This window comes from Protopterus annectens, chromosome 16.part0 (genome assembly GCF_019279795.1).
Source record: "Protopterus annectens isolate FY-2018-M chromosome 16.part0, PAN1.0, whole genome shotgun sequence".
NCBI classification, from domain to species: domain Eukaryota; kingdom Metazoa; phylum Chordata; order Ceratodontiformes; family Protopteridae; genus Protopterus; species Protopterus annectens.
Genome location: NC_056750.1, coordinates 233,642,774 through 233,655,903, shown reverse-complemented (window position 1 = coordinate 233,655,903; position 13,130 = coordinate 233,642,774). Strand labels below are relative to the sequence as shown.

The window sequence follows — 13,130 nt, the reverse complement described above, 5'->3', positions numbered from 1 at the left end:
CTGGGATTTTGGATGCAGACCTTTATGGAGAATACCAATAATCATACAGAATATTATATTCATAAAATAGCAGAAAGTATTCCATGAACTAAGCTAGCACAGGGCTGGTGAAAGGAAATTCTGCTGATAGGGATGATTGCAGTTAGGGTTACATATAGCAGGCAAGAGGGGGCTGAAATTGGAGAAAACTGGCAAAGGATCTAAGGTTTTGGGAGCAAATAACTATAGAGGGAAAGGTAATAGAATGGGAAGATGCCAAGAATTTATTTGGACTGCAGGATAGAGATTGCCTTCCCTATCAAGGATTGATGTTTGAGTGTAGGCAAAGAGAAAGAAATGGGGGTTATAAACGAAGGTCCAGCACTGGTAGAGTTTTTAGTAGAATCTAGAACAAAAGCTGTTGTTAAAAAGGAATATAAAATATTGCATGACAACTATAAATAAATCACTGGAGGTTAGAAAGGAATGGGAGAAGAGATTAGATAAGCGATTCACAAAGAAACAATTGTAGGATATATGTTTGTGTCCCATATATGCAACAAAATCTAGAAATTTAGGATTTTTGTTTGGAAGTGTTTACATAGATACTTTTATACCCCAAGTAGACTCTAGAGAATTTTTCCTCAGGTAGACAGCAAATGTTGGAGGTGTGATGGGGAGGAAAGAGGTAATTTGGAACATATTTTCTGGATGTGTAATGAGTTGGCAGACTTTAAAGATTCCCTGCAGACGACTCTATCAGCGATACTGAGTGAACAAATTGTTTTAACCAGGGAAATGATTTTTCTGAGCTACACAACAGAATCGGAATTGCCTAGACATAGTAAGGTCTTGCTGAGTCTAATTATGGTGGCTGCCAAATAAAAACAAACAAAAAAAAATGATTACTAGAAAATGGAAATCAAAGTCTAAGTAAATTGCACTAGAAGCAGTGAATATAATAACAAAGATAAACCATCTGTAATTGGGATCTTTAGAAAAGGGCAGGAGCAAAGTACATAGGAAAAATAGGTAACTGTGGGAATAATACATACAAGGGAGGAGTGAGGTTTAAAAGAAGGCTGGGCTGACAATGAGTAGATTATAAGTGATGCATAATGTTTGCAACTAAAATTGTGTCAGTATGGTTTGTGATGTAACATGCTTGCAGCTGGGATTTTGTTGATATGGTTGTATTCATTTATATAAATGTATGATTGCTTGTGTCATAAGTAATAATTAATAAAGTTGTTTCTTGTTAAAAAAAGACCATTGCATGGGTTCATAGGTAAATAGTAGGTTAGCTGCCCTTGCAGGCCATTTTTAGCCTAGCCACTTTCCCTTTTTTGTGCTCGAAATATCCTATCCCATTTGGTTATAGAGCGGCCTTACCCAAACCATGTTCAGTAATTTTATATTTCTCCTAATAAGGATAACTGGGATCATACCAGAGATAATTTGAGGGTACCCATGCATGAGATAATGCATTTAAAAGTTCATCTTGATGATGACCGTACTTCCTCCACTTAACCCGCTAATTTCTCCTGTTTCCTTACGTGTCTCGATCTGCCCTCCATCATGTAAATATAAGCACACCATTTGTTTTGAATTGCTGCCTGTTTTCCTTCCCACATGCATCTATGGCCTTCCTTACAAACTTTTTTCTGTCCCATTCTGCTTCCTTCCACCTGACACCTGTCAAAGCTCATCCTCTTAATTTTTACTCCTTTGCAAAGGTACTTTTCCATTTTGGCCTTGATTTATCTTTTTGACTACCCTTCTTCTCAGTTTCTTTGTACATTTGGTTGTGCTACACCCCTTCCATTCACCCTTTTCTTTAAGTGCCTTTGTTGTACTTTTGATCCCCTTTTTCCTTCTGGACATTCTTCATTCCATTGTATATGTCCCTTTTAATGACTTCCCTGTATTTTTTCACTTCTTTAGTGAGCTCCGCTTTCTCTTTCCAATCCTTATTTTCTTGCAGTTTTAATATAATCCACCTCCTGTAGCCCCATACCAGTACTGATAGTCTAGCAGCTAGCAAAGAAGAATACTGCAATGAGATGTTACTGTGCTGATTTGTGTCATCCAAGGTTTGATTCTTTTAGTCTCCATTTCCCTACTGGGTGAGTCTAAGCAAGTGACTTATCCAGGAATTGCTCCATGAATCTGAAAAATGTGGATCAGAGCTCTATCCTGCTAGGTAGCGAGATAGATAGGATAGATAGATAAAATAAATAAATGTTTTAGTATTGCATCTGGCATTTTTATAGGTTCATAGGTAAGTACTAGGCTATCTGCCCAAGGGCATTTATAAGCCTAGCCAGAGTGTGTCAGCTTTCGCCGCCCCATTGATTAATTAACTGAGCCTCTGTCAAGCAGAGCCAATGAAGTGTTCCCAGGGGTGTACTTTCTGTTACCCATCCACTCGTCAAGGCTTCTCTTGAAGAGTGTTAGTGAGGGGCTCTGCCTAATGTAGTTAGGAATTTTGTTCCAAAGCATAGGGAGTCTCTGTGACAGGAATCTATCCCTCCAGCATGTTCTATTTATTGTTGTGGCGAGGTTTAGCTCACTAGAGCGCGTGGCTCACAGTGACTTGTATTTCTTTAGGTGGAGCATGTCCATCAATTCTGAGTTGGACATGGCTTTGTAAGTCAGGCAGAGATCACCTCTGAGTAAGCGATATGCCACTGAGTACAGCTGGAGTTTTTTCAGTCGGGCTGCATAGGACATATGTTTGAGGCCAGTAATCCCCTTGGTGAGGTGCTTTTGTGGTCTTTCAAGCTGTTGGAAGTGTCTTGTGATGTACATCCCAAATGGGGCATTGTACTCTATGATGGGTCTAATGAGTGATGAGTAGAGGGGCACTATAACCTCTTTATTTCTAGATGCGAACCCCTTAGTAATTAGATGGGCCACATAGAAGGATTTCCTAACTACTTTGGCAATATGATTGTCAAAGGAGAGATTACTATCTACCTGGGTCCCCAGATCTCTTATTACCTCTTCTGTATTAAGGGGGCTGCCACCTATGTGGTAATTCGTGGGTGTTTTTTTTTTTCCCAAATGGGATGACTGTGCATTTTTTGGCATTTAGCTTGAGGCCATGACTTTGACACCAGGTGTCTGTCTCAGTAAGGCCTTTTTGGAGGATGTCCGTGTCAGCCGGAGAGTCAGTTATGGCTCCCAGTTTGCAGTCATTGGCGAACTTGGTTAGCCATAGTCCTCCTGTGTTTGCTTGTACTTCTGAGAAATATATTTCCCTGTGGAAAATGTAATCAATGTCAACACATTTTAAAAGGGACCAAGGTGCACATTAAGGCAAGGCATACTACTTTACATGCAAAGGGACATTTTACATGTAATGCCACAGGGGTAGTTTATATTGGTCTATGCCAGGCCTGTCCGGCATTTTATGTCGGAAAAACTGACAGGGTCTTTAGGCGCAGAATATACGAACACCAATACGACATCACCAAGGGTAAGGATACAAATGCCTTTTACAGACACTTCTTAACTTGTCCACAGATGAGCATTAAGTTCTTTGTGATTGATAACATACAACAAGACCTAAGGGGGGGGATTGGGAAACCCTACTAGCTATCAGGGAACTCACGTGGCAGTTGCAGTTAAATGCTACCAAACATCCTGGGTTAAATGAGGCTACAAGTTTGGCACCAGTTTTGAAAAAGAAAAGGAGCATATTATAATGCCCCACAACTTGGTCTCAATTTTTTTGTTTAAAGCAGTTTTTTATTGTTGGTTATATTTTTGCTTTTTATGTTTCTTTTTATTTTGGTAGGCACGTCATTTGTTTAAATAATTCTTTAAGGCAGTATTATTGTTTTTAAGGTACTCACCACAATTAAATGTGAAGGGTGAGCAGTTTTTGGTATACAGGGGTGCATTAGGTAGCACACCATTGAGCTTACCCAAGTCTAACCAATATTTTATCAGTTCACAATATATTGGAATGTAATTGCAGTCAAGCTCATTCATAGTCATTTTATTTAATCAAAGTCATTGTGAGCATTTTTCAACTTATATTTTTAATAGCATTTGAAGGAGTAATAATATTTATGATGAAGAATTTTAAAAATATATATATACATATTTTTTATTTTTATTCAACAGTTTCCAAAGAGCATTCAATATCAACTATATGTGTTGTTTAATCAAGCATTTTTTGCACAAAGAACCCTGTAGGGATAAAATTCATGATTCACAATTAATTAGGTATTTTGCATAATTGGTGTGATGAAACAATTTAATTGTAACAAGGGCAATGTGCTTTTAGTATAAAAGCTTGTTGTATTTTAATTTAGTTACACTTGAAAAAGCCTGGTATGACCAGGCGAAAGCGCTTGTGACTAAATCAGTTTCTTTCTTGTTGTTCGTTGGAATAAAAGTTTTAGTTTTTGAACTGTTTGCAGAGCCTTTATACGGAGTTCCAAGTCTAACTGATTTTGAAGGTCGGTTCAATCGGAACAGTACTCACATCAGCAGCATTGTGAGTTAGTTTGCAGTGCGCTTGTCACCGGACTTCTTTGATCCTTCTCCGGTGGTTTTCTGAGAAATATATGCCGAACAGTAGGGGTCCCAGAACTCAGCCTTGCGGGACACCACTTGTGACTGGTTTAGAGTCAGACCTGGAGCTCGCTATTCTTACCGTGTGAGTTCTGTCTGTAAGCCAGTTGGCAACCCATCTTGTGACATAGGGGTTTATGTTCAGGCTGGTGAGTTTTTCTATAATACCTGAGTGAGGAATGGTGTCGAACTCCTTGGCGAGATCAAGGTAGGCTGTGTGAACCATCTTTCCCTCATCTATGGCCTTGGTAACTGTCTCGAGGAAGTCAACCAGGTTTAGTAGGCATGATCTGCCCTTAACAAAGCCAAACTGGGTCGGGTCAAGTGTTTGGAGGTTCCCAATGTCTTTGTTAATGAGTTCCATAATGATGCGTTCCATAGCCTTGCAGACCAGGCTAGTCAGGCTTATGGGGTGATAGTTACCAGGGTCAGTTGTGCCTCCTCTTTTGTGGAGTGGAATAACCATTGCTGTGCACCATTCTATGGGCATGTAGCCTGTGGAGAGGCTGAGGTTGAACAGCGTGTTTAGGTGGGGGGGGTTAGTTCGTTCTGTAGTTAGTGCAAGACGCAGCCTGGGACACCATCTGGCCCCATTGATGCTGTGTTTTTGGCTTTTGAAAGGGCTGTTTTCACCTGTGCTTCTGTGATTTCTGGGACACTACACTTTTACGGTATTGTTGTGGGCCCTTTTGAAGGTGAGAGGGAGGTGAAGTTTGCACTGAATCTGTCAGTATATTTTGTGCTATTTTGCACTTTCTCAGAGCATATCTGCGCGTTGCCACTTAGATTTTTGATATAGCTAAAGAAGGCTTTGTGGTTATCTTTCGAGTCCTTGGCTATTTTTCTTTTGAAGTTAGCCTTGGAAGATTTTATGAGGGACCTTAGTTTCTTACTGATACTGATCAGGGATATCTTTTCTTCTTGGGATTTGCTTTTTTCTGAACTAGTTTCCTCCTTTTGTTGTATAACCTGTTTATGGCAGGGGTCCACCAGACTGGTTTCCTTCTCTTAGGGGAGTGAATCTTGGTTTTGCTAGGGATGGCATGATCCATGCATCCTTGTAGGTGCTCATAGAGTGCAATTGTAAAGGATTCTGCATCTTGGGCAGTGTTATACTTTAGCGTGGGGGCTGTGAAACTTACCACCTCTGACTTAAGTAAGGTGAAGTTTGCTTTAGAAAAGTTTTTCACTGTGGTTTCCTTGGTTGGGGGTGGTGGTGGGGTGTGGACATCCAGAGTGATTAGTTTATGGTCTGATCTAACCAGTGACGGGTTGACCTCCGGTACGGAGCACCTGTCGCCCGTGTTGGTGATGACCAGGTCCAATATGTTGTGGCCTCTGGTAGGGGAGTTTACCAGCTGATCCAGGGCATTTGAGTTGATAAATTCCAGGAAGCGCTGAGCCTGGGAGTTTGTACTCAAGTAGTTTTCCCAGTTAATGGTAGGGTAATTGAAATCTCCCAAGATCAGGGTGTTTGGTAGGACCTTCATGTTTTCCAGTGTCTCCAGAAAGGTGGAGTGGTGGTCCTGGGTCACGGAGGGTGATCTGTAGCAGGCCACAATTTGCATTGCAGATTTGCCTGATGTTAGTTGCACATGGATGATCTCAGAGGTATCATGCTGCACCACTAACCTGGAGGTGTGGGTATCCTTGATGAATATGGATACACCCCCTCCTTTTGTGTTTCAGTCCATGTTCTGTGACTGAAATGTGTGGTATGAGTTGTAAGCCAGTAGTGTTGGAGTGCTCTCTGGAGCCTTGAACCAGGTTTCAGTTACTGCACAGATGTCGACGTTCTCCATACTTAGGAGTGCGTCGAGCGCATGCATTTTGAGATTTAAACTCCTGGCGTTGAGTAGCATAAACCTCAATTTTTTACTTGTGCTGTTTACGGAGGTGGGTTTGAATTTTGAGCCTTGCCTAAAAAAGGCACTATGGGGGCAGCAAGAGCCTTGGCCAGTATTCGAAAGCCAAGGGGTGGCAGGTGCAAGCTGTCTCTTGCGAAGCAACGCGGCTTGTCGAGCATGTCATCCCAGGCTGACAGACACTGGATCCCCTTTGAATGACACCAGAAGCTTAGCCAATTGTTGAAATTTATCATTTTTTTCTTTATCATTTTATCATGCATCATACAGGACTAATATCTCCATTCACCTAATGGTGACCACACATTTTATTCCCTCTGATTGGCACACTACAGTGTCCAGCATCCTGCTGTTCTTGGTGATGTCCTTACTTATCTGTCCTAGTCTGTTACATCACTTTTCTCCCCATACCATAGAAGCTGTATATTCTAGTCTCTCTCTGGCATATTAAAACTTTTCATTTTTTTTCTTTTCGTGCCCATGATATTTTGATTTGTACATGGTTTGTAAAGCATAACAGCCAGATGGTTGTCCTCTGCTTCCTTTCTTTCCGGATTACTAACCCATTAAGATTAGAAATCTTTTTATCCTTCCTGTCTTTTTTTCTTTTCTTTTTCCAGTCTCTTTGATGCAGTTCTCTTTCTGCTGTGTATATTAACATATCCTTCAATTTCCTGAAATGTGTAAAGTCATAAACCCCAGAATGATTATGTCTGTCTTTTTTTATTTTTATTTTTCCAGATGTCTTGCCATCCTATTATGTCAGCCTTTCCTGCTGCTATGACTAATTACAGCTCCACCATTTTATTAGCTAGGCTCCAGACATGGTTCAACCGGACTTTCCATCTGATTGCTTGTTGTGCTGTTTCTCTTTTGTATGATATTTTATTATTTACTATATCCACAGAGTACAAACCACCATACAAAGTCTTACCAAATGCACACCACACCTGAATACATGAAACCTTTATACAAAGCAAATTTGCTGCACCTTAACATAGTTATCTGTTATGGAATCCATTTTTGCATCTTGTTTTCAGTGCTTTCCTCATATCCCTGTCCCTCTGAATGCAGTACCTTGTACACTCTTCAATTCCCTGACTAACCAAATTCCCTAACCTTTCTACCTGCTTTCTAATCACCCTTCATTTTCTTCTACTATTCTTTTTTTAACTTCTTCTTCTTCTTCTTCTTTCGGCTTTTCCTGGTTAGAGGTTGCCACAGCGGAACTCCAGTCTGCTAATGATTGGCAGTAGATTTTTACAGTGCTGAGGTACCGGCTCAATGCCCAACCTTCAACGAAGGCACGCCCATTCACGCATGTCTTTCGAATGCCACTCGACCAAAGGGAGGACATGCAGACTCCACACAGAAGGTGCTCCAGCCAATGTGCCTAATACTCTTATGTTTTGCTTCATCCTTCCATCATGTTTTCCCAATAACTGATTACTTTCTCCATCAGCCATCTACTTTTTACTCTGTTCCTGAGCTTACTTAATGACCTCATATTTTCATTCATCATGTCTGTTCTCCCATCTCAACTCCACATCCTTCTAGCCCATTACAGTTCTTTCTATAATTCACCCTGTCATACTCGATTATAAATTTTAACATGATCCTTGTTGCCTATATTTTTCTTTTTCTGTCACTCTTCCAAAATAATCACCACTTCCCACTCATCATTCTCTCCCCATAAAGCCTCATCTACTGATCACATTCCATAAAGTCTTACAATCCCTATATTCTCACAGCACTTATAAATGTCTCTACCCCCACCAATTTCTTGACCCTTCATCATCAGTCTTGCTACATAATTCATTCCCTTGTCATCTTTGCTGATGCCTTAGATCACCTCTGTATGAGCTTTGCTTAGAGATCATGCAATGATGTTAGTGCTGTCCAGGCTTGGCACATCCTTGTCATGTCATCTCATCAGTAAATATCCCTGATATGGGCACACTTTAGTCCAACCTTGCCCTGCTATATTTGCCATTCCTGTCCCTGTAAGTCAGATGTATGCATTCTATACAAACTATCTGCCCCCCCCACACACAACTCTGCCCATGCAGTACCACCCGCAGTATTACTACTCATTTTATTCCTTCCCTCACCTTTCACCATAAGATGCTTTAATATTGCCAGACCTGCCAGTCTAACCATACAAACATGCACAGCTCATCTAAAATGTAACTTTTAACTTCTCCAGCTCCTTACTCCTTTTCATGTTTCTATCCCTTCTACTCCACACATTTTCTAGCTTTTTGTTTCCTCACTTCTCCCTCTAACATCCTTTCATTCACTTTCAGCTTATTGTTCCACATGGATTCTCATTAATTATTTTTCCTCCTGTTTTTCACACACACTTCTCCATTTTCTGCTCTGTTGTCCACACATAGCCTTCTCTTAACAGCCCTCTTACTTGTAAGCCCATTTAATTGGCTTTCTGCATGTCACTCCTTTGCTTTTCCATTTGTACCTCATTAATGCTGCCACATAAATTCTAAAGTCTGGGGCACTCAGCCCCCATTCATGGCCCAACTCACATCCTTTTCTTATCCTAACTCTCATCCTCCTCCAGGTAAATGTGTGACAGATTTCCTTCACCCACCTCACCAATTGTTCATCTGGTAAAACATAAATGTTTCACTTGTTGTAAGAAGTATGGGACAATCAGCACTTTCCTGGTACTACCCCTACCTGCAAACACGTTGTTTCCACCTTTTAATCCCAACTATGGATATTCAGTATCCATTATCCTGCATTCCATTACACCACCTCTATAGTTGTATTCCCTGCTGTGTCTCGTACCCTTCCATGCCCTATGCTTCCTGTTCTGTGCCCGTATCCCTATGCTCACAAGTCCTACTGAACTCCTTTTTTGTGCTCCCACAGTTGCTTCCTCACGTTTGTAACTCTGTCTGTGGAAACTACAAAGTCCATCTTCCTACAAGTCCCTAAATCACAGTATTCTCTTGCACCTTGAATGTATAGTCCAGCTACAATGTCACCCTTCCTTCAGGACCTTTTTTATGTCATAACTCCTGTCTGGCTTTATTCTGTATCATGGTACTGCTGTTACAGTCTCTATCATGTTTTACTTGTGAGCCTGTTGTGTACAGTTTGCTTCTTCCCTTTCCTTTCTCCATTTTCTGTTAATCTTTTTTGTCACATCTTCCCCAACTCCTGTTTAAATGCTCTGGCTTCCTGTTCTGCTTAATGCTTGTTTGTTTAATGTGGCCCTTCCTCTCTGTGACTCTGCACATCTACTCCTTCACTGTCTGTTTCATCCTTTAACTCTTCCTCTGTTTTCTTCTGCTTTGTTACCCATTGCTCATCTTGTTTGACTTCCTTTAATGATTCTGTCTGTGCCTTATCTAGCTTTTCTTCCTGATGCTTTACTTCCTAAACTTTCTTTGTCTTTTTTCAGTAACTGGCAGCCTGCTTCCTCCATTCATAATAACAGCCATAAATGAAAAATTGTGCTGTAATGTAATTTATATAAATTTAACTTCAGCATTTGACAGGGTCATACATACAACACTGATCAATAAATTGGTACAACTTGGTATTGATGTACACTTGATAAGATCGATAGCTGCATGGCTTACAAATAGGACATGGCAAGTATCATATAGCAACTGGACAAGCAAAATCCTTGGTTAGGGTCAGGGTCTTGGTCCTAGGCCCTTACTTGTTTAGATTGTATCTTTCAGACCTAACTTTTTCATCTGAGGTGTTCTACAGTCCATATGCAGATGACCTGAAATTGGGTAAACTGATTACACGTGTTACAGATAAGGCATGCCTGCAAAATAACTTGACTAAATTGACCATTTGGGCACAGGAGAATAATATGCTGATAAATACATAAAAAAATAAGCATATGAGATTTGAGAGACATAAACTAAAAGGTGGATATTTAATACAGCACACAGTGATTGAAACTGTAGACTCATTTAAGGATCTGGTATATGGGTAGATTCAGCTATGAGTTTTTATAATCATATCAACCAATTGGTTAATGATAGTTCTAAATCTATAGGTTATATAAAAAGATTTATAAAGTCTAGGAAATCAAAAATAATGAAGTCATTATTTGTTAGTTACATTAGACCCAAACTTGAATATGGAATACCAATATGCAAACCCTACGAGTAAACTGGAAAGAGTACAGTGGAAATATACCAAGGGTATCCATGGATGTGAACATTTAAGTTATGAAAGACTAAAATATCTGAACTTGTACAGTGTCTCTTACAGATATCTAAGAGGAGATCTTATTCAGGTATATAGTGCATTTAGTGACAACTACCTCTGGGAATGTTTGGGGTTATCAAAAAGTACTAGAGAATCATCAGATAACCTATGTAGAAGATTCTATAGGAATAAAATGTATACTAATTGGTTCTCTGACAGAGTGGTTGATGCATGGAACAGACTAGCAAATTGCATTAAAGCAAGTACTAGTTTAGATATTTTTAAAACGGTCTGGATACTTATTATGGGAACACGTGTTTTGGTATATTGGCAAGCTAGAAGGGCATTAATACCCGTGCTTGAAATACTTGTATGATTGTATGTACTTATTCACGCAGTCTTCTAATACCAATCTCAGCCATACTGGGGTAAATCATAGCGGTGTCCTAGCCTGATCTTATTTGCTAGAACAGAAGGTGCCCTTCGGGTGCTAATAAGAACTGGTTAGTAAAGAACCTTTGGCTTTACTCTGCAACTGTTTTTGTGCTGCTAGTAAGGCCTTCTTCACCACACCTTCTTCTGCTTGCATTGCTTCTGTTTCCTTAACTATTATGTGGACAAAGCAAACTAGTAGAATAGGTGTTTGTTATGAATCCTGTCATGAGTAAGTGATGACATTAATGTACACAGAATCTCTTTCCCTGCTGGTATCATTTATTAAAAAGCAGGCTGTGTTTTATTAGAGTACTGTGTTCTTTATGCAATGTCATTTTAAAACATTATATTTTCATATTTTTCAGGATCTAAGACAACAACAACAACTGCAACATAGTTATTTCATCTAAATTTCCTCCTTTTTATGAACTGAGCACTGTAGCTACACCAAGAACTGAATTCACAATAACTATCAAGCCTAATTCTATAACTCTACACAGCACAACTGTACCAGAATCTATACCTTCTCTTTTCTTCAAATACTGTACTATGGCATCTGGGAGACTAGAGCGTCCACCACAACCAACAGATCCACCCTCAACTGGTTGTTTCCCAGCAAGCTCTACCGTGCAACTTGAAGATGGCTCGTTCAAGCAAATTAAAGATGTGAAAAACAAGGACAGAATTCTAGCAGTAGATAGACAAGGAAAACTATTGTTCAGCGAAGTTATACTATTAATGGATGTGGTCTCTGATTATGTGGGTGAATTTGTTGGTATTGTAGCAGGTGGTGGACATTTGCAGCTCACACCAGCTCATGTTTTGTTTGTTGCAGACACTAACAAGTCTTTGTCATTTGATCCAGTATCTATTTTTGCTGGGCAGGTTAAAGAAGGACAGTTTGTGTTTGTCGTAAAACCTGGCAATAAAGATGTAGAGCCTGTTAGAGTTGAGAAGGTTTACAGGGTTCAAGGTTATGGTGCCTATGCCCCCCTTACAGAAGAGGGAACAGTTGTTGTAGATAACATCCTGGCATCCTGCTATGCAGTTTTCAGCAATCCCAGCATAGCGCATTGGTCTCTTGCCCCATTCCGCTGGTTAAACAGTATGAACAAAGTACTGGAGTGTTTCACTTCTGCTTCAGTAAATCTTGGCCAAGATACTAAACATGGAATAGCCTGGTATCCCAGAATTCTCTATCAAATTGCTAAAGCCCTTTATATTGTATAAAGGATTACACTATCATGGATAGTTTACCAAAAAGTGGTAAGAATTAATGTAGCACAGCTATTCCATTAATCATTTTAATTTAGATAGGAACACAGAAAACATCAGAAAATGAATGCCTAGTTGATAAATCCATATATATTGTTTGCTTCATGCATCAGAACAAAACAAAAAACAGAAAGCACTTGAAATGTGTTTTGTTTTTCACATATATGTGACACATTTACAGGACTGTACATTTACAAAGTACTTGTCAATACTGTATTTGTGGCTGTTTGAATTTTAAATTTTGCATGTTTATTATTTAAATGGTAATTTAGGAAATGAACATCAGAAAGTGGAAGTGTACATTATTACAGAGTATTTCTTATTTTTTGGCTGTAATCCTTGCATAATTATGTGCATTCTGAATGGCATGTTTGTGTTGTAATTGCATATAATACAGATAATTGACAATAATATGGTCTGACTTTTCTTTTGGAAGATGGATTTCTATTTTAATGTAAACAGCATTTTATATACTCTTGCAGTAACACATAATGTGATAAAATTGTGAAAGTTTTAAATTTGCATCTGAATTTAAATGTCTAATGTTAGTAGTACAGAAATGCCTTGTTGCTATGTTTATTACATCTTTATATAACAGATTATATTTTCTTGTTTGTTACAGATAAGCTGGAGTTGAATTATCATCATGGTTTAATTCCTGATTCCTCTATAAGTAGTCCTCATATCATCATAATCATCAACACCTCCTTTTCTCATTTTACAAGGTGCTGTGGCATTGCAGCGATCGTTGCAAACTCTCTCAATTCAGTGCTACTTTCCTACCTTCTTTGA

At 39.4% G+C, this 13,130-nt stretch overlaps 1 protein-coding gene across 1 annotated transcript in view; it reads left to right on the top strand.

Moving 5' to 3' along the window:
- Nucleotides 1-12,749, top strand: part of LOC122791071 (sonic hedgehog protein-like) — a 33,789-nt gene extending 21,040 nt beyond the window's left edge. The window contains exon 2 of the mRNA XM_044058847.1: nucleotides 11,429-12,749. Within this exon, the coding sequence (XP_043914782.1) occupies nucleotides 11,613-12,293 (681 nt within the window). The 5' untranslated portion in view covers nucleotides 11,429-11,612 and the 3' untranslated portion in view covers nucleotides 12,294-12,749. The remainder of the gene's footprint in view (nucleotides 1-11,428) is intronic.
- Nucleotides 12,750-13,130: the final 381 nt, after the last annotated feature.